General features: G+C 49.5%; 11 protein-coding genes and 1 non-coding gene across 12 annotated transcripts, besides 1 other annotated feature; 6 read left to right on the top strand and 6 right to left on the bottom strand.

The window, feature by feature from the left end:
- Window positions 1-34: 34 nt before the first annotated feature.
- On the bottom strand, window positions 35-1,469 carry P170DRAFT_404288 (zinc-dependent alcohol dehydrogenase family protein; the record flags this gene model as incomplete). Its single annotated transcript, XM_024846517.1, has 4 exons — window positions 920-1,469; window positions 709-799; window positions 282-639; window positions 35-215 (listed from the first exon to the last, which is right to left on the bottom strand). Exons 1-4 carry the CDS (start codon window positions 1,361-1,363, stop codon window positions 35-37), a joined length of 1,074 nt encoding a protein of 357 aa, XP_024708588.1. The 5' UTR covers window positions 1,364-1,469.
- Window positions 1,470-1,731: 262 nt separating this feature from the next.
- P170DRAFT_351741 (uncharacterized protein) lies at window positions 1,732-2,007 on the bottom strand (the record flags this gene model as incomplete). Its single annotated transcript, XM_024843888.1, has 1 exon — window positions 1,732-2,007. A coding segment is annotated over one exon (276 nt), but the record flags the coding sequence as incomplete, so codon positions are not given.
- A 1,930-nt stretch (window positions 2,008-3,937) lies between these two features.
- On the top strand, window positions 3,938-4,811 carry P170DRAFT_351400 (uncharacterized protein; the record flags this gene model as incomplete). The annotated part of the gene is made up of 2 exons (XM_024843864.1): window positions 3,938-4,404; window positions 4,493-4,811. 2 exons carry the CDS (start codon window positions 3,938-3,940, stop codon window positions 4,809-4,811), a joined length of 786 nt encoding a protein of 261 aa, XP_024708586.1.
- A 1,457-nt stretch (window positions 4,812-6,268) lies between these two features.
- On the top strand, window positions 6,269-7,447 carry P170DRAFT_434976 (uncharacterized protein). The gene has a single exon (XM_024848843.1). It carries the CDS (start codon window positions 6,558-6,560, stop codon window positions 7,119-7,121), a length of 564 nt encoding a protein of 187 aa, XP_024708585.1. The 5' UTR covers window positions 6,269-6,557; the 3' UTR covers window positions 7,122-7,447.
- Window positions 7,448-8,508: 1,061 nt separating this feature from the next.
- P170DRAFT_445071 (uncharacterized protein) lies at window positions 8,509-9,216 on the top strand (the record flags this gene model as incomplete). The annotated part of the gene is made up of 2 exons (XM_024850677.1): window positions 8,509-8,730; window positions 8,815-9,216. The coding sequence occupies 2 exons, from the start codon at window positions 8,509-8,511 to the stop codon at window positions 9,214-9,216; spliced, it is 624 nt and encodes a 207-aa protein (XP_024708584.1).
- A 328-nt stretch (window positions 9,217-9,544) lies between these two features.
- Window positions 9,545-9,784: a sequence feature (Protein overlapping with rRNA (P170DRAFT_352310, PLB53281.1) was converted to a misc_feature.).
- Window positions 9,785-10,051: 267 nt separating this feature from the next.
- On the bottom strand, window positions 10,052-13,671 carry P170DRAFT_507961 (uncharacterized protein; the record flags this gene model as incomplete). Its single annotated transcript, XM_024854520.1, has 4 exons — window positions 10,052-12,941; window positions 12,988-13,220; window positions 13,272-13,584; window positions 13,646-13,671. 4 exons carry the CDS (start codon window positions 13,669-13,671, stop codon window positions 10,052-10,054), a joined length of 3,462 nt encoding a protein of 1,153 aa, XP_024708582.1.
- On the bottom strand, window positions 13,551-14,631 carry P170DRAFT_127582 (uncharacterized protein). The gene is made up of 3 exons (XM_024842391.1): window positions 14,307-14,631; window positions 13,646-14,259; window positions 13,551-13,584 (listed from the first exon to the last, which is right to left on the bottom strand). Exons 1-2 carry the CDS (start codon window positions 14,526-14,528, stop codon window positions 13,723-13,725), a joined length of 759 nt encoding a protein of 252 aa, XP_024708581.1. The 5' UTR covers window positions 14,529-14,631; the 3' UTR covers window positions 13,551-13,584; window positions 13,646-13,722.
- A 998-nt stretch (window positions 14,632-15,629) lies between these two features.
- Window positions 15,630-16,763, top strand: P170DRAFT_352555 (uncharacterized protein; the record flags this gene model as incomplete). Its single annotated transcript, XM_024843927.1, has 2 exons — window positions 15,630-16,043; window positions 16,095-16,763. 2 exons carry the CDS (start codon window positions 15,630-15,632, stop codon window positions 16,761-16,763), a joined length of 1,083 nt encoding a protein of 360 aa, XP_024708580.1.
- A 394-nt stretch (window positions 16,764-17,157) lies between these two features.
- On the bottom strand, window positions 17,158-19,600 carry P170DRAFT_350650 (SulP family inorganic anion transporter; the record flags this gene model as incomplete). Its single annotated transcript, XM_024843816.1, has 4 exons — window positions 17,158-17,856; window positions 17,913-18,432; window positions 18,486-19,115; window positions 19,179-19,600. The coding sequence occupies 4 exons, from the start codon at window positions 19,598-19,600 to the stop codon at window positions 17,158-17,160; spliced, it is 2,271 nt and encodes a 756-aa protein (XP_024708579.1).
- Window positions 19,601-20,117: 517 nt separating this feature from the next.
- Window positions 20,118-21,899, top strand: P170DRAFT_404274 (translation initiation factor eIF2 subunit alpha). The gene is made up of 4 exons (XM_024846516.1): window positions 20,118-20,367; window positions 20,450-20,612; window positions 20,678-20,885; window positions 20,943-21,899. Exons 1-4 carry the CDS (start codon window positions 20,290-20,292, stop codon window positions 21,418-21,420), a joined length of 927 nt encoding a protein of 308 aa, XP_024708578.1. The 5' UTR covers window positions 20,118-20,289; the 3' UTR covers window positions 21,421-21,899.
- A 174-nt stretch (window positions 21,900-22,073) lies between these two features.
- On the top strand, window positions 22,074-24,507 carry yvc1 (putative potassium ion channel Yvc1). Its single transcript, XM_024848842.1, has 5 exons — window positions 22,074-22,216; window positions 22,270-22,597; window positions 22,655-23,589; window positions 23,642-23,782; window positions 23,862-24,507. Exons 1-5 carry the CDS (start codon window positions 22,141-22,143, stop codon window positions 24,323-24,325), a joined length of 1,944 nt encoding a protein of 647 aa, XP_024708577.1. The 5' UTR covers window positions 22,074-22,140; the 3' UTR covers window positions 24,326-24,507.
- Window positions 24,508-24,724: 217 nt separating this feature from the next.
- Window positions 24,725-24,797, bottom strand: P170DRAFT_t54. The gene has a single exon. It is a non-coding gene; the product is annotated as a tRNA-Lys (tRNA).
- Window positions 24,798-25,080: the final 283 nt, after the last annotated feature.

The following is a 25,080-nucleotide window of genomic DNA, read 5'->3' as shown; positions in this document are numbered from 1 at the left end:
AATTTTGATGGCTTCGATCTATAATGTAAACACGTCAATGGGACACAGTAATAACAACTTTTCCGGGGCATTGCCCAGAGTAGAGAAAGTCGAAAGCCGCGGGTGATTCCGTGAAATCGAACGTTTTGCCTATGATAGGTTTCAAGGAAACATGATTTTCCTCTAGGAACCGGCAAAGATTCTCTTGGTCGATCTTCGATCCAACTTGGATTGCCCTAAGAATCGCTTAGTTCCATTCGTCGCGACTCTTCAAAGGCCCGTTTGTTTAATTTGTAACTTACTTCAATGTCCCCGCTTTCAAGAAAAGCTGCCCCAAGGATTTGACAAAGTCGTCAAGTTGTAGTCCCCCCAGGAACCCAATCCAAGAGATTTGACCGCGGGTGGCCATGGAGATGACACTCTTTTGGATACTTGCGCCCCCGACGGTTTCGAGCACAGTGTCAACACCTTTCCCCGTGGTTAACCGGACGACCTCCTCTTCCCAATTAGGATTTTCACGATAATTAATCGTGTCAATAACACCGTCTGGACCAAGGGCTGCAAGATCCTGTAGCTTCTTATCCGAAGATGATGTAATTATCGGGCGAATACCGCCGGCTAGACAGATCAATAATGCGAACAAACTGACGCCCCCAGTCCCTGCATATGATTTGCGAGTTAGCTCATCCAGAAGATTTAAGACACCAAAAGCTCGGGATTCTGGCTTACCAAGCATCAGAGCACTTCTTGTGCCTTCGTGACTTTTGTTCATCTCCAAGGCGTTCCAAGCAGTAGTGCCAGCACATGTTATGCACGAAGCCTGAAAAAATGGTTAGGTAGGCTTTGAGATAACACCATGGAGACAAGAAAATGCCATGCAGCATTGGAGGCCAAATAGGGAAACGAAAGTGGGAAAAAGGACTGGGATTAGGCAACTTACCTCAGCCCAAGAAAGATGATTTGGGACACGAACAAGCACGCTCTCATCGAACACTGCATACTGGCGAAGTACCCCATCGACGTTTCCGCCTAGTTGAGCAACCTGGTTTTCGGGATCCACCCCATCGATGTACTTCAAATCAAAGATTGGTGACACGCGGTCTCCGAGTGAAACTTTGCTGACTTCTGATCCTAGAGCAATCACCTCTCCTGCGCAGTCAGATGCAGGAATCCCGTGATCTTTGACTGGGACTGGATATTGGCCGTGGAGCATTCCAATGTCTCTATAGTTCAAAGAAACGGCATGGATGCGAATGAGTACCTCGTTTGAGTGAAGCGGCGGGATGCGTTCGACAGATGGAAGGATAGTCCCAGTGTTCTCTCCCATTCCACGTCGAAATGCTCTGTAGGATTCCGGAACTGACATCTTTTCGGAAGCAGACATCCTTTCGGGTGCGAAAAATCCGATTGAAATTTTCGCCTTGGAAATTCGAAATGTTATGTTCGCACCTGCACGAGGCCAGCACTTTAAATGGCTCTAAATAGACTCCCTCACAATTCAGTTATCCTAGCATTATTAATAACGATGAGATCATCAACTACTAATAATTATCAATCGAAGTTGGGAATTAATCATCTGGCTTTGAGCCGAAGTCCGATCAGTTCGCTGCAATTTCGGCCGATACACCCAACCGAATACGCTCCAAGGGGATTTTCATGAAATAGTGTTGATCATGATCGTTTTCTTCCGCATGCCCAGTTTGAGGGTTGTTAAAGTGGCCTGGATCTCAGATTACCATATTTTTCCAAGTTTTAACCACCAAGATGGCGATTCGGCCAGTCGGGGGGGGGAGCGAAGATTGACCACAGCTGTAGCATGTCTCTGATGTACGAGTTTGGCTTAATGAGCCGAATCACCTCAAAGCCAATCAACATTATAAGCCCAGTGGCTCTATCATACATCATGTTATGTTGACTCTTGTCCAAGCAAACAACCCTGATACTCCTCAGAACAGCGATCGCCTCACGCATTTCTGATCGACAATGGGCCTTTTCATTGTTCGGCAAACTGTCCCAAATAGCGATGAGGGATTCTTCATGAAATCTTTAAAGTACTAAACCGAGATTCCTTGAAAATGCTGAAGAACAATAGATGGTTCCGCGTTGGTGATCTGTCGTGAAAACCCCGTAACTTTCCCGACTTTTCTCGGCCAGTTTCTGATAAGTCCGGGTTTCATAGACTCTTGATAAAACGAGGGGCCCTAGCATTTTGCAATTGCTTGTTCTCTGGTCCAAATTGTTTCAAATATCGCTTTTTCTTGAGGAGCCAAAACCGTTCCCATAAGACGAGTTCTGTTTACCATCAGCTCCATTGTGTCCCGGAACATCGCAGTAAATCCCGTGTGACGAACCTTGATTTTCCGGAAGCGAAGTCCACGACGCGTCTGCCTAAGGAAATTAGCAATGAGGCTATGATTCCGGAAGTGCCATAAAATATCAGCTGATGGCCAGCTTTCTTGGCCTGCCTATATTCCTCAACAAGAGCTCTATGACTTCCATATCGCCGTGGAGAAAATCGGCCACTTCTCGCACGGCGTGCATGGCGTTATTGACAAGAAAACCTTGTACCCCTGGTTTGCACGCTACGCCTAACCCCCTTGGGGCACCACGAGGGCGAAGGACTCGAATTAGTCACAGTATGGCGCGAGAAGGCTCTTGATTTCTTTGACGAAAATTTGCCTGGACTTGCTCAGGTCGTAAAGAAAATTGCGACCAACCGGGTTGAAGGGTTCGAAATCCTTCATCGCTGAGGAGATCGGGCATTGGTGACTAGGGGCGCTTTCGATGGTTTAAAGGAAGCAATCGGGAGACATGACTGTAGGCAGTATGAATGTCAAACAGTAGTCTGATGGTAAAGTCGATTTGTTTCTATAGTCTTTAGAGAAGAATTGTACAAAAAGATGTACAGAAGAAGGCTTATCAGTATTGGTATGGTAGGAAGAGTCGAGGAAAAGTATGCTGATGAGTGTAGATTTGCTTCAACATGGGTCAGAGATTACGGCTCCATAATATAACCGAGCTAGGACTTTGTAGTCACTTCTATGTATAGTGAATGTTTAGGACTAAGAGAAACGTAGGAGGTCAAAAAGTGAAGAGGTGTCTTGAAGACTATAGGTTCCAGCATACTTTCACTGTCTGCACCATGTAGAAAACTCTTATATTTCTGCCATTCACTGTTTGCACCATCCGCAAAATTCTTATGTTTCTGACCAATCCATTACGCTGCCGAGAAACAAGTGTGTGGGTTACTCCATAAATGCATTGAATTAAGCGAGATAATTTATATTGGGAATGCCACGAAGATCAGAACGACCCAGTATACGCAATCGCTGAAAGTCTTTTGAGCAATGTAACTTTATCAAGGATCTTAGTGGCTAATAGGTGTGGAAGTACATTGTTGGCGCCTTCCGCTAGATTTCTTAGCATGTAGACGGCTAGACCAAAAGCCCTAGATGAGGGAATTATCTGTTCTTGTATATCAACCAGGTTTGGGGGAGGATTCCGGAGGTTCTGCCGCTCATACCGCAATACATATCACATGACTATTCTTATACGATGAAATCCATCGCCCTGCAGTAGATAGAGTTTACAGTGGGCAAACAATTCTCTCTTTTCCATCTCTATTCATTCATTTAGTCATTCCTGATACAGTGCATCTATTGCGAGCTCATTTTAGAGCGATCCTGTCAAGCGATAGAAAGTGAGGAGCTGGAGGTGCTAACTATTGGCGAATACTTATATAAGCTTTCGGCAGTTGCGATGGGATTGCCATGGTTCTTCTATGGTGAAGTGATGATGTGGTCATCTTGATAATTGTGACTCACATTGGGCTTGCCCAAACCTGGGGCACTGAAACTTCCTGACACCAAACAGCTGCATCCCAATCCGAAACCAGACACCAAACCTCTCAGGTTGCATACACAAAAGCACACGCTACAAATCATACAGTCTACCAACCATGTGGGATTTCAGCTTTAAGAGGCGAGTTTTACATGTTGATGGAAAGAAGCTCAAGGTCGTGGAACAGTTCAGCGAGGTTCTGGACCATAGAGTAGGCCAACGGAATGTCCTCGTAAAGGCCAGAAACATCGACAACAATATCATGTCTTTGCTGAAGATACGTTATCAGCTGGACCCAGAGATATTCGGCTTTTTCGGCGATGAAAACAAGGAGATCATGGAGATAGCTGAAGAAGACTTTCTCTTCGAGGTCCAGGCTGCTATGGTCCTGAGTGAAGCCGGCCTCGGGCCACAGTACATCAACTACGAAAGACGAACTCAGCCAGAGTGGATGCCCTTTCCTAAAGGGTGTGTCCACGTCCTTGTGATGAAAGTTCCCCCAGGAGAGAACCTTGACGAGATCCGTGATGACCTCACGGATCGCCAGTTGGACAGCATAAGGACCCAGCTCGCGCACATTCTAGAGTGAGCCTAAACGGCCCCTTTTATAAACATAAAAATAAAATTCGTTTTTTATACATGTCGCTAACGTATTTTTGGTTCGTACCCCCAGAATAATGCGCCAGAATTATAACAAGATGATCCAGCAACACCCGAGCTATCTGAACTACGACGTGCACACGAACAAGCTCTATCTAGTCGACCTGGCGGGCCTTGGCTTCACTGACCCAGACGACAATACATCGTTCCCGATCGACGAGGAGAGTCCCTACGTCGAAGCATTCAACCTTTGGCGGGAGCCGTATCATAAGGTCGATGAAGGCTCGGAGGAGGCAGGAGAAACACCATCACCCGATAAGCGTGTCGTGGAAAAAAGCCACGATCCGACCAGGCCGGTCAAGAAGCAAAAACGCCCTCCATGGAGACATTGAATCAGAGCGAACTTGGAGTGGTGAAATTCTTTTTTCCCTTTCTTTTTCAAGTAGCTAGAAGAGATCATCGTTCCGAGGAATAGGCAAGACACAGATCAGGAGATAGCTACTAAATATTACGCGGCTTGCTTGGACCCTCTTACGATGCTATACGTCGCGCATAACATCAGACCCCGTACAACGATCAAAGAAACGTAGCCAAGACGTAGCCTGAGTTTAGGTGCTGTAATAGATCCCGGTGGAGGTCCCGCACGAGGAGTTGAAAAGGCCCTAGGAATTGAAGGCTTAACCGGAAAAGGTTTGATGGGAAAGTTTAGCATAGATAGACAGGGAGTAATTTGTGCTATTTGAGATTGATTCACAAAAAGAAAAAAACATACAACAGCCGGGATTCGCTGGTGGTCACCCACCCAACTACTAACCGGCCGGCGTGAGGCTTAAGTACGGCTGAGCGGACGGGAAGCCCTGTTCTCCTCACCCTGTGGTCGTATGTGATAGGATTAGTATTAGAATAGATCATATTCTCCGTCGAGTATTTGGACCATGGGGGTGACCTGGATGAGTTTGGCATGCTGGTTCAGGACTGTATTTAAGATCTCCTAGATCCGCCGCCTTAGGGTGACTGTTCTCACATGGGGATACCACTCATACTTTTCGAATCTGCGACTATAGACCGACTTGATGCCGTTGTCGACACAGCTAATGGAGATTTCCGAGGGCCCGGTCCGAAAGATGGGATCGAGCCTCTCATACTAGCTTATCCAACTCGTGAGCGAGTCTGAGGAGAAGCAGTTTCCAGCATGAGTCGTGAAAGCCGAAGCACCAAGGGCTTTCAGATAGTTCCCAAATTAACCATTCCTCTACCTCTTCAGTTTCCATATCGGCATAAGATAGACTGCTGTTAAGCAGCGCATGAAGATCATTTTGCATGCGTACTCTTCCTACTGCGGTGATGCTGACATTGCCAATAGTCAGATCGGTTGGGTAGATGCCTCGTACTTCGACATACCAAGGGCGAACGGGCGCCTGAGGAGACGCAGAATCATCATTATAACGATCGGGCAGCAGAATGATGCCACAGAATGGGCAGTAAAAGTTGGTAGGCATCAGGCCGAGGTGTCGCCCGGCCTTGGTCTTTTGTCGGAGGAGTTAGACACGAGAAAGACGCAACTGCCCCTGGGGGCTGTCAGAATCAGCATGGATGGTGGAGCTTCAATTACCTAGTTTTCCCTACGTGTTCTATGGCAGTGGATAATCATTAGTTCCCTAAATTGGTAGCAATACAAAAATGCGCCAATCATCAAAGAGAAATAACCGCTAACTATATGTCTGCCTAGATCATTTTGGGCGCCTAGCCCACGTTCCACCATCATGAAGCAAGTTCAGCGGCTCGAAAATGCAAGCATAGTTCAGTAAGGAGATTGATTTGTTTCAATATCAATCGCTGTGGAGCCGCACGCATGCTAATGTTGGACTTGCCGCCAGTACGAAAGGAAGTGCAGATGTGGCCACTGTTAGGTCACAGTAATAACTCCTCGATAGCAATCGACTGGACACGAATGACTGTCCCTTCAACTCGGGCGCTAGATATGAAACCACTGGACATTTGCGTATTGTTTATCTCCCATTCGTCATGATGACCCCGCTCGCAGTTATTTAAACGCGCCAGAGGGCCCTGCAATATTCTCAAATCTTCATAGCATTTTTCAAACGGCGCATCTTACCTGCCCATCCCATCTCATCACCATGACCTCCTATACTCCAAGACTTCAGGGCAACCCGGGGTTCTTCAGTGCCCTGCAGTTGGTCAAGTCGCAAAGCCTGGAGGAGGCAGTCCAATATGTTTGGCAAACAATCATCAGCACATGGTTCAACTCCCTTGACGGCTACACAGTGAGCTACAAAGCCTCCACGCTCGCCAACAACAATGAGCCCGATGGTATCGCCATCCGAGTTATGGAATTGGCCCCGAAAATTGAGCTGTCAACCGACTTCGCCGAACGCCAAATCTTGCTCGTCCAGTGCAACCGCCCGTCTAGCGACACTCCGGCGGGATGGGATGGCATAGTTGAAAACCGGTTCCGTGATGATCTCTCGCAAACTTTGAATGATTCCGAAAAACTGTATGGAGCAGTTGCTATTGGCACGAAAGTGAGGTTCTATAGATTCGATGGAAAAGCACCGTACAATCAGCAACTCACTCAACTCCACGCGGGAGCCATCGATATGAATGCACCAAATGGCATCACAGAGGTCGAGAACATGATGAACTATGTCAAGGCAAATGGATGGCAGTGGGCCAGCACCTGAATTGGGTTTGGGAGCAGTGTTGGGTCCTGGTGCGATTGATTGGTATATCATGTCTGGTTATAGTAGCAAGGTGCACTTCAAGACTCGCTTGCTTTAGTTAGGCCAGCCTTTCGAGCACCCCAGTTCAATACCTAAGCCAATCGGAGGATGGTAGTGGCATACGTCCTGTGTAGTCCTCGTCATACGTCACATGCATTTCTACAGACAAGACAGTGAGCAGTAGAAATTGCCCTCGGTTTACCGAGGGCAGAGAGGATATGTGTTGGGGAAAGGAAGGAAGAAAACCCCAGTTTTCTAGAAGTTGAACACTACCACCATTTGTGGACCTGATGGCAGTCATGTACCTGATTATCCCCGAACCCTCTGTTAGAATTGCTTGTCAGGGAGCACGCCTTAGCTAGGCCTTGAAATCTATGGTGAAGCAACCGTGGTGTGCTATGTTGCCAGCAGGGTCGGTGAGGAATTATAGTCGCAATCGGGCCTCCATATGTACAAAATGTGTCATACCAGGTGGTGCGCGATTTAGGGGGACAAAAGTAAAAAAGAATAAAAAGCAAAAACATACAACAGTCGGGATTCGCTGGTGGTCACCCACCCAACTACTAACCGGCCGGCGTGAGGCTTAAGTACGGCTGAGCGGACGGGAAGCCCTGTTCTCCTCACCCTGTGGTCGTATGTGCTAGATATCAGGAAAGAATAAAATATATAGAACATAAAATAAAGTTAATAGACAACTCGGAAAGAGGGGTATACAAACAATGCGAATCTGCAAGATTTTAATAGGCATAAGGTTCCAAAAGCTGCATCCCGCAGCTGAGGATGACCGTCAAGAGATAGTGAAAATGATTTCCGAGATGACCACACTAACAGAAGTCTGTCTCCCCTATGTTGGAATAAAACAGGAAAGGAAATTACCAGACTCCACATGTATATATTTCGATGGCGGGAAGGGTAGAACCTCCCTACCATCGGTCACTACCTAGATACTGCGCCTCTTCCCATGATGCACGAACAGATTGATGCATGTACCGAGAGTCCATACCAAGACTTAGCTTGGGCTATTAAAAGGTATTGAGAGTGGAGACGGCGGGTAGTCAATGTTTCCCATTTGTAGCAGGCATGTTTGATCTACACCTCCTGGGCTGTACATGGAGGCGTGCTTATACTTGGTACATACGCTCAGCCCCACGATCGAGGCACGAACTGCCCGTTAACACAAATGCTGGGCTCATCCCATCTCTCGCGCTGATATGTGCATTCCGCCAGAAGTCGTGGTCTCACGATGTCTGGACGCCGGTATGCAGTATTATAGTGACGTGGTAAGGGTCTGTATTTAAGAGCCAGTAGCCCCTTGATTCGTGATATACTCTTGTGCACTTCTTTTACCATGGCTACACCATTCCTCGATCTTCAAGGAAATCCGATCTCCCAGGACCAGGTTCTCGGGAACTCAGCGCTAGTGCTACTTCAAGATGGAGTCGCTGTCAAAACCCCTTTGAGATGCCTTTGGAGCAACCCTTCTGACGTTGAAGGAAACCTCCAAAGCCTCAGGCGGGAACAAGACGTCTATTGCCGCTTACAAAGCTCGGATGATGACCGTCTAAATGGAGTAGTTCGCTGTCTTGAACCGTCAAGTGAGGCTACGCACCTTGCTTATATGGCTAATGGCGATCTCTGATCTTATCTCACCAAGTCCCGACCTTCTCATGAGCTTCAGCTGTCCTGGTGCCTTGAGATGGCTTGTATATTTAGTTATATTCATGACCTGTGTGTTCTTGTTGCGGATATTGTAAGCCGAAACTCTTTGCTCGATTCAAATTTGTTTCTTAAGTTTTGTGATTTCTCTGAGGCGTCCCTCCTCCCGTTAGGGTCTCATATGGAGGCTGTGGATGATACCGGGTTTACTACCCAAATAGATATTGGCCTACTCGGAGCAGTTATGCATGAGATTGTAACGGGCGAGAGTGCCAAAATTGACCTCTTCAGAGATACCTTTTTCACTGACGGCCGAGCCTACAGGCCAAAGAGGGAGTATTTGCCCGAGACGAGTGATATCTGGCTTGGTTGGATTATCGAAGGTTGCTGGGGCGGATGATTCCGGACTGCCCATGATCTTCTGCGGGCATTGGATAATGTCGATGCTCGTCTCGCTTCTCCTGTCTCTTCATTGAAATTCATTCGACTTGCACGGTCTATTAAAAACGCTATGGGATGTCACCACATCACAACCATCATTGGGGCGGTTGGCCTGATACTGCTCGTTGGAAGGAGGGTATTTTCGCAACTACGAGGCCTCTGATCGCAATTCCGGATCTTTGCACGTTTGAATATATTTATTTATTGGTGTCGTGGAGAATACGACCTCATACTGGGCTGCTTAGTTATTTCTGCTGGAGACACATTGTAGGATGATGGTTACCAAATTACTGACTATCGTAATATGCCAATAATCTTTGAAGTACATAAAGCATAGATAGGTGCTCTACATTTCGGTTCCTTATACTTCCACCACAAGTAAAAAAAAAAAAATAAATAAAACATTGGTAAAAAAGAAAAACATACAACAGCCGGGATTCGCTGGTGGTCACCCACCCAACTACTAACCGGCCGGCGTGTGGCTTAAGTACGGCTGAGCGGACGGGAAGCCCTGTTCTCCACACCCTATGGTCGTATGTACTTGGAGCTATTCAATTTTGATATCTATAGGGAGCCGGTGAGTGTGGGCAAGGTTAAATGATAGCCACGCTTGTCTAAACCAGTCTACTTGAGGTGCGACAGCACTCTCCTTTGTCTCCAAATGGGTAATTTTGTTGTATCACTTAAAGCATATGATCCCGTTAAGAGGTCCGAAGGATATACGGCCAAGAAGGGTTTTCATTGAGATACAAAGATAATAATCAGATTAATAGAATAAATACAGCCTCAAAGGTCTATCCAAATGTTTTTTTTCTTGCATTCCGGAATTCAAATGTCAATAATTGGCGCGGAACCTCCGGTAAATCCGCACGACACAGCAACATATCAAATGCCTCATCACTAATGTCACGGCCCCATTGATAAAAGCACCCGTCGTAAACTCGGTAATTTTTGATTTCATCAATGAGACATTTGACAAGGCTCTCAGTCACTATCGCATCCGGTCTCTTTGCCAGGACTGTCATAAGGCCTTGTGGCGAACTGCAGGTGATTACCTCGTGCATTTCATTCTCGCCGAGTCGAGTACTTTGTGATCGGTTGAAGACTTCATCCACAGTTTCCTTGAACTCGACGCTAGGGTCATCTTGACTGCAGATAATGCTGATGGACTGCGGGCTGAAGTGGAGATCCTTTCGAGCTGCTAATATTCTCTTAAGCATGCGAGTATGGTGGTGGCGACTCTGCGCTGCCTTTTGAATAATCTTGGCTGTCAATTTCACACAAAGCATATGCGTTAGAAGGATGTCAAAGACCTGAAAGACCTTCTCACAACCCTGGAATTCTATGCGAGCGCTACTTGCGAGGAGCATCTCTTCCGTGATCATAGTGCTTGGCTGGAAACTCAACATCTCCTTCAAAGTGTCGGCCTTATTGGGGTGGTTGTACATCCCACACAAAAATGTGATAGCCTCGATAGAGACTTGAATCGAGGGCTTGGAATTCACGAGAGCACGGAACCTTCGCACATCGCCAAGGGTAGCCTCCACGGCGAGTTCTGACACATGGGCGCTAGGCCAGCGCCCAAATACCTGATCCATGATCCAATGAGTAGAGCTGCAGGTCAGGTACATGGTCTCTTCTGATAAGTCCAATTCCTTGGGGGCTTTAGACAGCAATTCGATCATTGTCAGTGATGGAGGATTGTAAGAGTTTCCAGTCCCGCAACAAAACCAGTTACCCAAAGCAGCTCTTATGATTTCCTCGGTAACCTGTTCAGGTATACTTGAGTCAACCACCTCACGCATGATCTTGTCTGCTGCGTCCGAACGGATATTGTGAATCAGTTCTGGAGTTAATGCGATTTTTGGAGCCCGTGAAAGAATAACCTGAAGGGCTTCAAGCCCAGCCCAGGTTTGTTCAAGTGCCAGGGTAAATGTTTCTTGGTCAACCTCTAATTCTGGTGAATGTATCAAAAGGATTGCCATCACCTCGGCCAAATGGATAACGGAATCCAGAGCCCCTTTAACATGCGATAGAGGAAGGCTTCGAGCCACTGGGTTATGTCGAAGCAAAAGATCAATGATCACAGGATCTCCTGACTCTCGAACAGTCCATAAAATTGTATCATCAGATATCTCCAAAGTGCAGTTTGCTTGTAATAAGAACTCGGTGAATATGACGCTGTTATGCATGTTGCCAATTGCCGCGCGCAAGGCCGCTTCGGATACCAAGACTGACGGGTCGGATGGATTCAAATCTTCTAAAGTGTACTTGATGACCTCTAGTGGATTATCATCTCCTTCGTACCGTCTTAGTGCGATTTGGAATGACTCGTAGGCCACGAAGTTGCTGTCCAAGCGGAGCAACAACCTAAGGTGGCTTTTAATATCAGCTGGTGGAGCTCCTGAGTCGAAGAGACACTTGAGTATTTCGCTGGTAACACGTAATGAAGGAATCCGGTTTAGAAGCAAGTCAAGTAGCTCAGGGCCTCCTCGGAACATTTCTCGTTGCACTTCAGGCGAGTATTCAAGATCGGATGAATACTCAAGCAACATGTTGATCTTTTGCTCCATCAATCTTTCGGATGCCATGGATAGAGACATGTAGACCCTATCAAAATTTCTCTTGTTCAGAGCACACTCCAATGCTGGTTGCATTATTCTTTTCCCATCATGTCGCAATAACAAACCCAGGATATTCGGGTTTTGGCATTCGACGGCCGCGGATACAAGCGATTTTCTGAGGCATGTGTCGGTGCCAAGCACAATTCTTGCCCCATGCTCAATCAGATATGATGCGAGTTCCAGATGATTACCAATGCATGCAAATGATAGTCCTGATCCTCCGGGGACTGTGGTATTGATATCCCAACCATTTGACAGATGATTTTCGATCTCTTCTCTAATATCATATTCACAGGCCAGGAAGAACGTCGTTGGCTTCAAATCAAAAACCAAGGACCCGTACCCTCCACTGAAAATAGGTGATAGGAAATCATCAGCATGCTTGTATTTATACAGACCACCGACCGATTTCTCGAAAGGAGATTTCTTGGTGCGTCCCTCCCGAGGCCAGAACTCGAATAAAGCTTGTGCGAGTGGCGGACTCTGTCTCAGGGCTCCTGCTCTAGCCGAATGAACAATCCAAGTCTCGGTGGCGTAATATTCAAAATCATAAGTCTGTCTTGAAATGCCCATACGGAAGCGCTCAGTATAGTAACCGTAATACTCTTCCTCATTAAGATAACAGAGACAATGGTTGGCAATTAGCGCGTGTGCAGTCGTCGATTCATACTCTGTTAGAGTCTGGAGAAATTCCTTTACTGACAAATGAATGAGCCGAAAGCTTTGTGTATCAGGATCTAGCTCCACAAAGGTAGAACATAGATCTAAAACATCCATTGCCCTTAGGTTTGAGGTCTCCTTGCCGGGGTTGTAGTTGATTGCTGAAAGAAAAGCTGAGCTCTCGAATATTTCATCACGGCATCCACACATAAGCAGTGATAAAACCAAATGAATTTTGGAAATTTTGTCATGGCTTTGATCTTGGAGCAGGGATCTGTACAGCTTCGTGTATGCTTCTCCTAGGCCGGAAGGCACTGATTTCAAATCATCGACGAACGTAGCCGGATTCTTTAACTTGATCTGCGATAGATACTTCAAGGACAGGTGTACCCAAAGAAACCTAGTAGTGTCAACAAGACCTTGGATCAATGATAAGGGGTTCTTACATTCCGTTCGATTGCTCCTTCAAGAGACATTCCATATCATTCTTGATGTTCTCTGGAATCGGGTCAGGAAGCGCCTTCTCTAGGTCCTGCAGACGCATGGTAATGAATCTCTCAATGTCGTAGTAATTGCTCTCTCCAACAAGAATCTCCTTTCGACAGGCCCAACTTCGATCCATCAAATTGCCAATGTTAACATGGTCGCGACTCGAAATGAATATCTTTACCACTGCGCCCTGTGATCCGTTGGTTAATTTCTTTAAACACTCTAACAATTCTTGTCGGACATCATCATCTTCCAGCTCATCAAATGCATCGATGATAATATTAGTCTGCCGATATTCGCTGATGATACCGGTCAGCAGACTGATGCAATCCTCTTTTCCGAGACTAGAAATATCACGAAGCTCATCGTATCTTGCAACAACGGGTTGCAGTAGGGCTCTGTGGCCCTGAATAGCGAGCTGTTTGAGCAGAGATCTCAAGGCTGTCTCGGCGGACTTGGTATCCTCCACTCGACTCGTGCTGTTGGCATAAAAGTATGCCACGCGTTCCTGATCGTTGATGCTTGCTTCGAGTAAATGGGATATGACGATAGATCTAGAGTTTATGCATCAGCACATTTCACATTCAAGCGATTATGAACGTGGGACGCAAATACACCAGATTCGATTTTCCTGCGCCCATTTTGTCTCGCAGCCAGAACAGCTCTGGTTTCTGCGACTCTCTCCATTCCTTTCAATCTGGGTGCTCAAGAAGCCACTTTCCCGTTCCTTCCATAGGACACAATGAACGGTGATGATCCATATGTAAGATCGGTGACACCCATTTCAAGACATCTGAGTATTTTTGCACCTCAATATCCATCACCACGTCTAAAACCCGTCTCAGCTGGCTGCCGATGTGGGCGATTGGCTCCGAATTCTTGAGCAACTCGTGCAGCAACTCTCTGTCGCTAATGTTCAAAATAAGCTCGACCTCATCTGACTTCCTTTGGATGTTGCTCGAGAGGTCTTTGAGCTCGTGAGGCACCAGACTCTGTACGCCATGTGTAATTTTGCCCTGCGTCCAGAATCTGTAAACTGCCATTTGATAGAGGATAATTGCAGAGTACAACTCTACTATTTTCTCTTTGACTGCATCGTTCACTTCTCCTGCGCTGCCTGGTGTATTGTTGAGGTAGAAGTGTTCGATCAAGGCATATCGGCTGATAAGATTTGCGATGGGCTCTTGATCAATGGCCAGGTCTCTGGTTTCACTGTATACTACAGCTCTCTGCTTTAGGTCAATATTAAACCCATAAACCTGGTAATCATGCTTGCCTCAACAAAGAACTGCACAAATCCCCAGACAAACGACGCGGCTTTGGTAGGATCCAGACCAGCTAACTGGGTTCCCGGATCCTTGAAAACTCCCACCCATTTGACGATGCGATCTATGATATCTCGAAAGTATATTTTTTCGCCTTGGGAATTTTCGTATCCCCACTGCTTCTCCAGGGCCTTTTCCCGAAGCGACTCCAGCGAGGTTGGCAGATTCCTCATCCTTGTTATCGTTCAAAACATTTCGGTTTTTTTCCTGGCACATTCGCATTGCTTCGTCATATTTGTCTCGGTGGGATTTCCATTCAGTGGACTGTTGCGCTTTGTCTAGTGCTTCTTGCCACAGGTCGAGCTTTGCCGGACCATGGGGTCCTTGAGTTCCTCGCTCACTTGCAGTCGAAACGTTTTGGATAGCCTTATTCTGCTCTATGCGAAGGGACAGGGTACTAGCGAAGCCGGAAGCACTGGAGGCATTTTGGGTGTTGACTTCTTGGGGCTTTTTGCCCTCATCGCGTCGGAATATGTTTTTCAGCCCGGCGGCGGCGCGTCTGAGCTTGTGCCGCCTGCTGTGCTTCATTTCTTGTTGTTGGTAACTATGATGATGCCTTTCCTCTGGTGTTCGAGCACTATCGAGGTTACAGGCTCAGCCCCACGTGAACACGTTGGCATCCAGCCTTCTCACGTGTGATTGTTTGCTTTTTTGACCAGGGTTTGCATTCTGTCAGCCAATAAGACTGTCTTGATGTTGATGTCTCTTTTCATCGTGCCATGTCCGGGGATGGTAAATTAGACAACCATAACGGTGGCTCTAAATTGCGAATGCCCGTTCCAGAGAATCTGCAGATATCAGTTATTAGTGCATTGTTGTTTTACAGAATATCTGGTAGTAAAGAATAAAGTGGTAAATGATTGGATCTGAGCAAGTTAGGATTTGGTGGTGGGCATCAGGGGGTGAAGCCATATCAGCCCCGCAATCTAAGTTGGTAGAGAACACCAGGCAGATGGATAGATAATAGGCATTTTGTTTGGGGTTTAAAAAGATGGAAAAGAAAAAGCAAAAACATACAACAGCCGGGATTCGCTGGTGGTCACCCACCCAACTACTAACCGGCCGGCGTGAGGCTTAAGTACGGCTGAGCGGACGGGAAGCCCTGTTCTCCTCACCCTGTGGTCGTATGTACCATTTCTTTCCTCCCAATATCCTATATCCTACTCAACTTTCCCAATCCATAATTCAACCTCGTCTTCTTCCACCAACAGATACCATCATGCATCTCCCCCAACTACATCCCTACCCCCATCCCCATCAACCCCCAAACCACAATGCCCTCCTCACCCCCCCACCACCTCCTTAACACCTCCTGGACCCTCCACCGCCTCTCCCCCCTCCACCATGCCAAAGAATACCCATCCCTCCTCGACAACCCCGTCGCGTTGAAAACCTACGCGACGCGCCTCCGCGACCAAATCTCCGGGTCGTCTTCCTTCTCAGGCGTCTCCACCGGCGCGGCAGAAGACGAGTCACTATCGCGAACAGGCCCACTGAAAGACTGCACCTGGGAGATTCTACCTAGTCTATCACTACTCGATGACCCCACCTCTAACCCTTCTACATATGATCCCGAATCCGACGGCCCCGGCGCCGGGATCGCCGTGACGCTAGAGTACGAGAATATCACGTACAAAGCGGCGCTTCTAGCCCCTACCTCGATCTCTCAAGACGAAGACGACGCAAGTGTCTCCAGAAAACGAAAAGGAAAAGAAAGAGCCAGGCCCGGGACCGGGAAGACGCATCTCCCGCTCCTAATGACGCGCTTCCCGAACCCCCTCCGCCAAACATTCCTGAGCTTCTTGTCTGCGAACTTCGACACCTATGTTTCGAATCTCCGCCTCTCGTCGGATTTCACCTGCTCGGCGCTGGAGATCTACGTGGGTGTTTTGAGCCAGGGGTCTGCGGGCGAGGGCTCGCGCGTCCTCGAGGACCTGGTCAAGGAGCTGCAGTTGACGGTGGCGTTTTCGTCGGCTGTGGCGCCCGCGCTGAGGTCGCTGAATGTGAACGTGCCGAGGGCGTCGCTGGGGAGCTTTCTACTGCGATCGGGTTCAGCGTCGGACGAGGCGCCGAGGGGCTCTGTGCTCGAAGGTCTGTCGGATTATATTCGCAGGCATTTAGCGATGGATTTGGATCTTGCGGGGAAGTCGGAGAACTCGGCGCTTGTGAAGCAGCATGTGCGCGTGTCGAAGATCGCCTGTGCTGGGTTTAATATCGCCGGGGAGGGCAGGTTGAAGCTGGTTGGGCAGTTGCGGGCGCAGACGCAGCAGGATGGAGACGAGCATGGAAGTGCCGGTGATGGCGATGATATGAGCCCGACGAAAAAGCTCGGGCTGAGAGCAAATGAAGCTTTGCTTCGGGTTGTTGTTCGGAGGGCCGCTACGGCTAGCGAGAACCAGGCATCGTGATGCTTATCCGACCATACTACCCACCTATCGCCTTATTGATGCCGATACGGAGACGAACAACCATGGAGGCTTCACGAACCCTTTCACTTCTAGGCATGCGATCACTGCCATATTTACTCGTTCATGTTATTACAGCTATCAACAGTCCAGCTATCAACAGATTCCCTTTTCCTCCGATAAATCGACAAACAATATTTTCATCCACCCCTCGAGATCAGATCCCCAAGGACCAGCCATGTCGTGTGATATCAACGCAATGTCATCAGTCAAAATCTACGTTTACCGAATATTTCGCATATAGCCAGATCGCTTTTGTTTTCGCTCTTTAAGCTCTTGAAAGGAACCAAACCGGTTGGTATGTATAGGGTGTGTGTTCGTGTGTTCGTGGCCCAGTTTAGGCAGTCAATCCTCGATCTTCCGATTCCGCAAGCCTGAGCGCCTCATCCACGCGGGAAACGAAATGAGACATTCCGCCACAGCGGTCCACAATCCCGCTTCTCTCGAACATCCGGAAGACGTCGCGGTTGGGCAGACGGCAGAAGAAGACCCTGACGCCCTGTTCGGCGTACTCGTCAACGATCTCGAAGAGCACCTGCGTCCCGGAGCCGTCGACGCTCGTGACTCCGTGCACGTCGAAGATGAGGTTCTTGTTGTGCTCGGCGGGTCGCATCCGAGGCAGGGATGGGTGTGCGCGGTTGGTACCGTACATCTCCAGTCGACGCAGGCGGTTCTTGAGGTCTCCCGTGTTGGCGAAGGTGAGCGGCTCGGGGATCTTCACGATCAGCGCGCTCTCGACCAGTTCCACCTTTTCGGGGTGCAATTCAGCGTTCTCAAACCGGTCGGACGTGCCGGCGACTTTTCCGAGGATTTGGATTCGAGGTTGGGTGGAGTGGCGGATGAGAATGAGGATGGAGAGACCGATACCGAGGGCGATTCCCAGTTCCAAAGAATAGAAGATAGTCGAGACGAAAATGAGAACCATCAGTGTTAATTCGGTCCATCCGCGCAGACGTATAAAGAAGGCGAGGTCATGCGGACACTCCTCGATAAGGCTGAATGCGACGACAGAGATCATAGCGGATAGAACAGCTTTCTAGACGACATTAGCAATTACTTGGAGACAGGAAGTTTCACAAGCAGGGCACATACCGGAAGATAATATAGATACGGCAAAAGAACCATGATAGAGATGAACGTGATGAGACTCAGCAGGATACTACTCATCGGAGACCGGGCGCCAGTAGACGCATTGACTTTGCTTCTCCCGTAGCCTCCGAAGGCCGGCAGAGCCATGAAACAACCGCCGACGACATTGGCAACGCCCAGGGCCACCATCTCTCGGTTCGCGCTGACAGCCATGCCCTGGACACCGGCCTGACGAGCATTGCCGAGTCCCTTGGCGGCGACGGAGGACTCGAAGAAGCCGAGCAACGCGATGATGAAGGACGTGCTCAGTGCGGTGCGCACATGCTTCATGTGACTGAACTGGAAGGGCCATTTGAACGCGAAGACGCCGTTGGCGGTGTTCTTGGTCGGACCCAGGATCTCAAGGCCCTGCTTGTCCCAGCCAAGGTGCCATGTTAGAATGGCGGAGATGATGACCACGAGGATACGATCCGGGAAATAGGCGACGAGGGGGTATCGTGGCTGGAGCAGCTTTTTGAGAGTTCTAGAAACGTAATTAGTTAAGAGGCCATGGGGGAATGTGATGCGGGGACATACCGGAACACCATAATTATAGCGAAGCTGGTGAAGGACACCGCAGCTGTAAGGCCGTGACACTTGCTTATATTCCTGACAAAGAAGACCAGCTTCTCCACCGTGGTTCCATGGCTCACGGCAGCATCTTTGGCCAGCTCGGCGAGCCCGGCCTCGGGAATGAGCTGGTCCACAAAGATCACAAAACCGATGGCGGTAATGAACCCCCGCAAGAACGGTCGACTCAGCACATTGTCCAGAAATCCTAGCCGAGTGAGACCGGCAATCAAGATCATGGCGCCTGCCATTGCCGTGGCTATTCCGACAATCAAGGCGCTTGCGGCTTCGTCCTCTTCTTTCGATAGACCCTGGCTCACACTCGCTTTGACGATCGTACCAGTCAGCAAAGAGCCGGCCGCTTCGGGGCCAACGACGAGCAGAGGGCTGCTGCCCAGGATGGCGTAAATCAGCGGGTTGAACACGAAAGAGTAAAGGCCGTTGATCGGAGGCGCATGCGCAAGGTTGGATGACAAGGAGAGCGCCATGGGGATATAAATCGACGCGATGGTCATTGCCGAAATCAAGTCTCCTCGCAGGAAGGATAGGCGGTATTGAGTGATCCAGTTAAAAAACGGAATGTAGTAGGATATATATCTGGTTCGGTTGTCAGCAATGAGTCTCGCAAGATCGCGAGAATATCGGAGACACCGAACGTACAAAGATTTGCGATTCTTCATGGGAAATGCTGAAACGGATGATTCCATTGAGGGGATATTCTCCGGTCCTTGAGTAGAATCACCGTCGCCGGAGGGATCCCGGCCAGGGGGTCCCGCCATGCCAACATCGTTCAAGGATGCTATACCCCAAGCTTCATCACGTTCCAGTCTGGGGGAGAAAGTGCCGTGGTCGCAAGAGCCTCTCAGGCCGCAGGCGGGTTCATGGCTATCATATGACTCCAGCAGACGAGACGTCTCTCCAGGAGTGTAGGGCGCAGCAGAACCTCCATTTTTGTCGGGTCCTGCTAATTGACGGGGAGCGCTGGTCGGGGCAGCGTTGGTCGGTGGAGCGGTACGGAAGATGTTGAAGATCCGCTCGTGTAAAGAGCGGCTTTGCTCTGGAGATAAGTCGGGCTCCGACATGTTGATTCACAACTCCGAGTCTAGTCAGGTAAATGTAGAAAATAGGCGCAGTGCAGCATGCGCCATATATGCTGCTTGAAAGACAGGAAGAAAAATCGCCGATGGGGAAAAGCCCAAAAATAAACAAAGCAAGAGATGGGAATCTCTGACTAAAAAGATAGGCGAGTCCAGGTAGCGCAACAGGCGGTATGGCTAGTAACTATTGCTAATTAGCGCTGTTATGACGGAGATAGCGCAGGAAGCAGCGAATATGTCACGACCACATGGACCAATGGAGCCACCTCATCCTTGGAAGATGCAGAGCCCAGGATCCGGAGAGAAACCGACAAGGACGCAGCACAGCACAGCCAGGCCGCCTTCTCCAGACCGATGAGATGAAGTCGTGACGAAAAGTCGGGTTGGCCGGCGATAACGCCTTTATCGGTTCTGCCGGGCGGTGAGGCAGCACGTGATGAGTCACGCTGCAAAGCCCAAAGTGGGTTTTGAGCCGCCACAAAGCGATTTGAATTGTTTCGATCTCATCACCGCCGAATCCCCGTTTCGCTTGCCCCTCGACCTTCTCGACTCCGCACGGATTCTTACCCGGAGGCCCTGATTTCTGACAGTTCTGTCTCGGAATTCGTCAGTCCTTGATTTTCACTTTCGCCGATTCGAATCTTCGTCTGGCAGACGCCGCAACCCCGCCGAAAATGTCGTTAACGAACAGCCGTTTCTACGAGGAGAAGTACCCGGAGGTCGACAGCTATGTCATGGTCAATGTCAAGCAGGTGGGTATTTCTTGCCTTGGATTTTGTTTCTTTGCTGTCGCGACCCTTGTCTAATCGCCGCTTTTTTTTCTCCTTCATCCAGATCGCCGAGATGGGCGCGTACGTGAAGCTCCTCGAATACGACAACATCGACGGAATGATTCTGCTCTCCGAATTGTCGCGAAGACGTATTCGTAGTATCCAGAAGCTCATTCGCATTGGACGTAACGAGGTGGTCATCGTTCTCCGTGTCGATAAGGAGAAGGGTAAGGACCTGGTGACACCAATGATGCCGTCCACGGTGCTGACCGGTTGTGTCTTCAACCTGCAGGTTATATCGATCTGTCCAAGCGCCGAGTCTCCCCCGAAGATGTCACCAAGTGTGAAGAGCGCTACAACAAGAGCAAGGCCGTCAACTCCATCATGCGACATGTCGCCGAGGCCACCCAGACTCCCCTGGAGACGCTATATCAGACCATCGGATGGCCGTTGAACCGCAAATACGGCCACTCGCACGACGCTTTCAAGATCTCCATCACGTAAGATGCATGCGGCCGTCCAGTTTAACCCCTGTGGCTGACATTCCTCGACTTTAGAAACCCCGACGTGTGGAACGACATCGAATTCCCCAACGAGAACGTCAAGAAGGAGTTGACGCAGTACATCGGCAAGAGACTTACTCCCCAGCCCACCAAGGTCCGTGCCGATATCGAGGTCACCTGCTTCGGCTACGACGGAATCGACGCCGTTAAGAACGCCCTGCGCACCGCCGAGGAGAGCAACACCCCCGAGGCCCAGATCAAGGTCAAGCTGGTCGCCCCTCCGCTGTACGTCCTGACCAGCCAGTGCCTGGACAAGACCATCGGTATCAAGATGCTCGAGGAGGCCATCCAAAGGATCGATGCCAAGATCAAGGAAGCCAACGGTGGCTGCATCATCAAGATGGCTCCCAAGGCCGTCACCGAGCACGATGACGCTGCTCTGCAGGAGCTCATGGAGAAGCGTGAGCGTGAGAACATGGAGGTCAGCGGTGACGAGAGCATGTCCGAGAGCGACGACGGTGTCCCCGAGTAAATCCCCCAACTCACGCCTGGCGATGCAGAGGGATGAATCGATCCAACCATTTCGACTGGATTGAGTGAAGACTGGACGAAAGGAGATACCGGGGACTTTTTGAACTTTCAGGAGACTTGATGGAGCATGGGCAGATGGGGTTTGGAGAAAAAAAAAAGTTGCATAGAAGAGTTTTCGAATGTGACATGATTTATGAGTCGGGAGAACGGTTTAATGTGCACACGGGCGTCGTGATCAAGCAGCAATGTCGACGACACTGGGGCAAGTTCCCTAGTTGATGAGAATGGTGTAACCCGAGACCACAGTGCCACGCTGCATGATGTGTCGAGCATCATCCCAGTCCGATGGTTTGAGGCCTCGTGTTTGGATCTCTGTTGAGGAGCATTTGGAGGATGTTCGATCCCGCCTTCTCATGTACATAAGCTTTATTGATCTACGGGTCAGTACCTGTGGTTCCTGTTTAGACTACTACTATCCACATACTTCTTTTTGTTCATCTCGTGCGATGTACATCTTTGCCTGGATGGATGCCAGGAATGCAGTTCTTTGTACGCTCGAAGGCGCTGATTGACCGGCCGAAGTGGGGCGGACCGCGGCTGGTCTTGGCTGAGTCGTTGACATTCACGGAGTCCCATCGACCTGCCTCTCTCTCGCTCTGCGCCATCTCTCCGTCTCCTCGATAATTCCATCGTCTTTCCTGCATTACGGAAGGCGTCCACGATGGGTCATTGGCGGGATATCTTCCAGTCCGAAGGGGGCCACACCCATCATCGTCTCCCCACCGAACGACGCCAACGTACGTCATGACCACTGTATGCACTCACACATGCAAGCTGACCCCGGTTATAGTGCTGTCTGCATATGCTCCGGACCAGCTCCCGCCCACCCATCATGCAAAAGAGGTGACCAAGGTTGCCCTGCGATTGAAATATCAAATCGAGCAGGTCATCCCTTGCGAGCTGGAAGAGAGCGTAATCACCGACCCCAACAGTCGCATCATCACCGCCGATGTAGTCCAAACCGCGAGACAGGCGGGAGGCGAGGAGCTGCAGGCCTGCATTCTGTTCTGCTTGCTGGTGTGCTTGCGATGGTTCAAGATCGAAGCGACCCAGGAGCTGTGGGACTCGGATCTCCATGAACGCCGCGCCCTGGCGTGTGAGATCATCGCGAAGCGCATGTAGGTTGTCTTGGCTTTCTCCGTGCTGTGGTCAACTAATAGAGTTTTTTTTTTTAGCATTGAAACAGAAGCGAATCAGGATATCCAGCTGATGGATACCTTGCTGAAGCGATACTCCATCTTCATCGATGGCGAGGAGACCATGCCTGCCAATGTCATTGAGCGCGCGGTCGATCTTCACGCATTGCGAGTCATCGGCTCCTCTGGATACCAGAAGTGTATCCGGTATCTGTGGAATGGCTGGTTCTGCCAGCAGGAGGGCAATCCCACCAATTTCGTGCCGTATCATGAACGCGATAATATCAAGTTCTCGGTCCACTTCCACCCCGACCGAATGCGGACTCCGCAGTACCAGAATGTCTGCCAGATCCTCTTCTCGGTAGTATACCTCATCCTGTATACCCAGGTCATCAACACGGTCAACCCCAGCGGAGATCTAGACGTTGTCGAGGGATTTCTCTACGTCATGAGTCTTGCGTTCATCTGCGACGAAATGACCAAGCTATACAAGATCGGCTGGCTCTACTTCGACTTCTGGAACGCCTTCAACTCCACCCTCTACAGCCTTCTCGCGGTCTCATTCTTCCTGCGCATCGCAGCACTAACACACTCGTCCTCCGCCGACGACGAACAGCGACAGCAGCTCAACGAGCTAAGCTATAACTTCCTCGCCCTCGCCGGCCCGATGTTCTGGATGCGCATGATCCTCTACCTGGACTCCTTCCGGTTCTTCGGCGCCATGTTCGTCGTCCTCCGAGTCATGATGAAAGAGAGTTTGATCTTCTTCGCGCTCCTCTTCGTCGTCCTGGTCGGCTTCTTCCAGGCCTTCGTCGGCATGGCCCAAGTCGACAACGACCTGCCCGTCACGAGAGCCATCATCCAAGGCATGGCGAACAGCGTCATGCAGAGCCCGGAATTCAGCATCTTCGAGGAATTCGCCTTCCCCTTCGGCATCATCCTCTACTACCTCTTCAACTTTATCGTCATGATTGGTACGCACTCCTCTGTCCTCGTGTCGAAGTCATAGCTAGCTAACCCACCCAGTCCTCCTGAACATCCTCATCGCCCTATATAACAGCGCATACGAAGATATCTCCGGCAACGCCATCGACGAATACATGGCGATCTTCGCACAGAAGACAATGCAATACGTGCGCGCACCAGACGAGAACGTCTTCATTCCTCGTGCGTCCCCTCCATAAACCCCCTCACCCTCCTAATCCCCCCCCGTCCCAACCTAACCTAACCACAAAAAATCCAACAGCATTCAACCTCCTCGAAATCATCTTCCTCGTCCTCCCCTTCGAATGGTGGCTCCCTCGGCACCGCTACGCCAAACTGAACGACCTCGTCATGGGGGTCCTCTACTCGCCTCTCCTGGTGGTGACCGCCTTCCTGGAGGTGCGCGAGGCGCGCCGCATCCGGTGGAACCGACGACGTGGCGAAGACGACGACGACGACGTCCAGGAGTGGGAACATGCCGCGGAGCAGGTGGGTTTCGAGATCGACGATTCCTGGCGCCAGGTTGTGCTGGATACGGCGCCGGTGGTGCACATGGATCCGTGCAGTTTGGAGGTCGTGCATTTGAGAGAGCAGGTTAGGGAACTTGGGGATTTGGTGAGGGCGTTGGTGGAGGAGAAGCGTGCTGGTGAGGGTGGGAGTGGGGGGCTGGGGGCGTTGAATGGGGAGAGTTGTTCGACGATTGCGGAGAGGGAGGAGGGGAGGTAGACAGACAAGACAGTGTTTCCTGTGATGTTGGTCTGGGGGGGTGGTTTGTTTGCGCTGATGATGCAGTTTTGGGTGGATATTTGTTATTATGTGGTGGGTTTGTTATTTTATAAGTACCTAGTTACTTGATTTACCTGACTAGTAGTTAGTTTGTTATGTCTATGTTTATTGTTTGAGTGACGGATTAGTTTAGTTGAGTGAGTTGGGTAGTAATCACGTAGGTGAGTAAGTAACCCTTCATTGATTTGTCGAGCTGTATGCAGAGGAAGAATAGAATCGACGTATATGTACTAGATGGAAGGCGATATCGAAAAAAAAAAAAAAGAAAGAAAGAAAGAAGGAAAAAGAAAACTGAACCGAGAAAAGGACGGACGGACACAAAAAGAAAACAAAAAAGAAAGCCCAACGCGGGGCTCGAACCCGCAGCCTTGTGATTAAGAGTCACACGCTCTACCGATTGAGCTAGCCAGGCTGGCTTGATGAAAGGGGTTTTGAAATAGTACTCTATCAACCTAGACCCAATCTACATACAAAGTAAACAGAAAGCGTTCACGTGGGTAGAGAGGTGGAAGCAGGACTCGATGTATATCTGGTTTGGAGCTGAAAGAGGGGTAAACTTTTGGGCGGGTTCATCTACTGGGGCTTATTTTTGGATAGGATGGTCTGTTTCATTGCTTGGATGGTACTGGTGTTGTTTTTCTATTGGGGGTGGTTTGATTGAGTATTCGGCTTCATAGAATATATCTTTGATAGCA

The sequence above is a fragment of the Aspergillus steynii genome (genome assembly GCF_002849105.1).
Source record: "Aspergillus steynii IBT 23096 chromosome Unknown P170scaffold_2, whole genome shotgun sequence".
NCBI lineage: Eukaryota > Fungi > Ascomycota > Eurotiomycetes > Eurotiales > Aspergillaceae > Aspergillus > Aspergillus steynii.
This window is presented reverse-complemented; position numbering and strand designations above follow the sequence as displayed.

Coding starts and splice junctions, on each gene's coding strand:
- P170DRAFT_434976 (XM_024848843.1), top strand. CDS start 6,558: ATGACCTCCTATACTCCAAGACTTCAGGGCAACCCGGGGTTCTTCAGT.
- P170DRAFT_127582 (XM_024842391.1), bottom strand. CDS start 14,528: ATGAGGAATCTGCCAACCTCGCTGGAGTCGCTTCGGGAAAAGGCCCTG. Junction 14,260..14,306: donor TTGTGCAGTTCTTTGTTGAG/GCAAGCATGATT, acceptor GACCTAAAGCAG/AGAGCTGTAGTATACAGTGA.
- P170DRAFT_404274 (XM_024846516.1), top strand. CDS start 20,290: ATGTCGTTAACGAACAGCCGTTTCTACGAGGAGAAGTACCCGGAGGTC. Junction 20,368..20,449: donor TCATGGTCAATGTCAAGCAG/GTGGGTATTTCT, acceptor TCCTTCATCCAG/ATCGCCGAGATGGGCGCGTA. Junction 20,886..20,942: donor GCTTTCAAGATCTCCATCAC/GTAAGATGCATG, acceptor CCTCGACTTTAG/AAACCCCGACGTGTGGAACG.
- yvc1 (XM_024848842.1), top strand. CDS start 22,141: ATGGGTCATTGGCGGGATATCTTCCAGTCCGAAGGGGGCCACACCCAT. Junction 22,217..22,269: donor CCCCACCGAACGACGCCAAC/GTACGTCATGAC, acceptor CCCCGGTTATAG/TGCTGTCTGCATATGCTCCG. Junction 23,590..23,641: donor CAACTTTATCGTCATGATTG/GTACGCACTCCT, acceptor TAACCCACCCAG/TCCTCCTGAACATCCTCATC.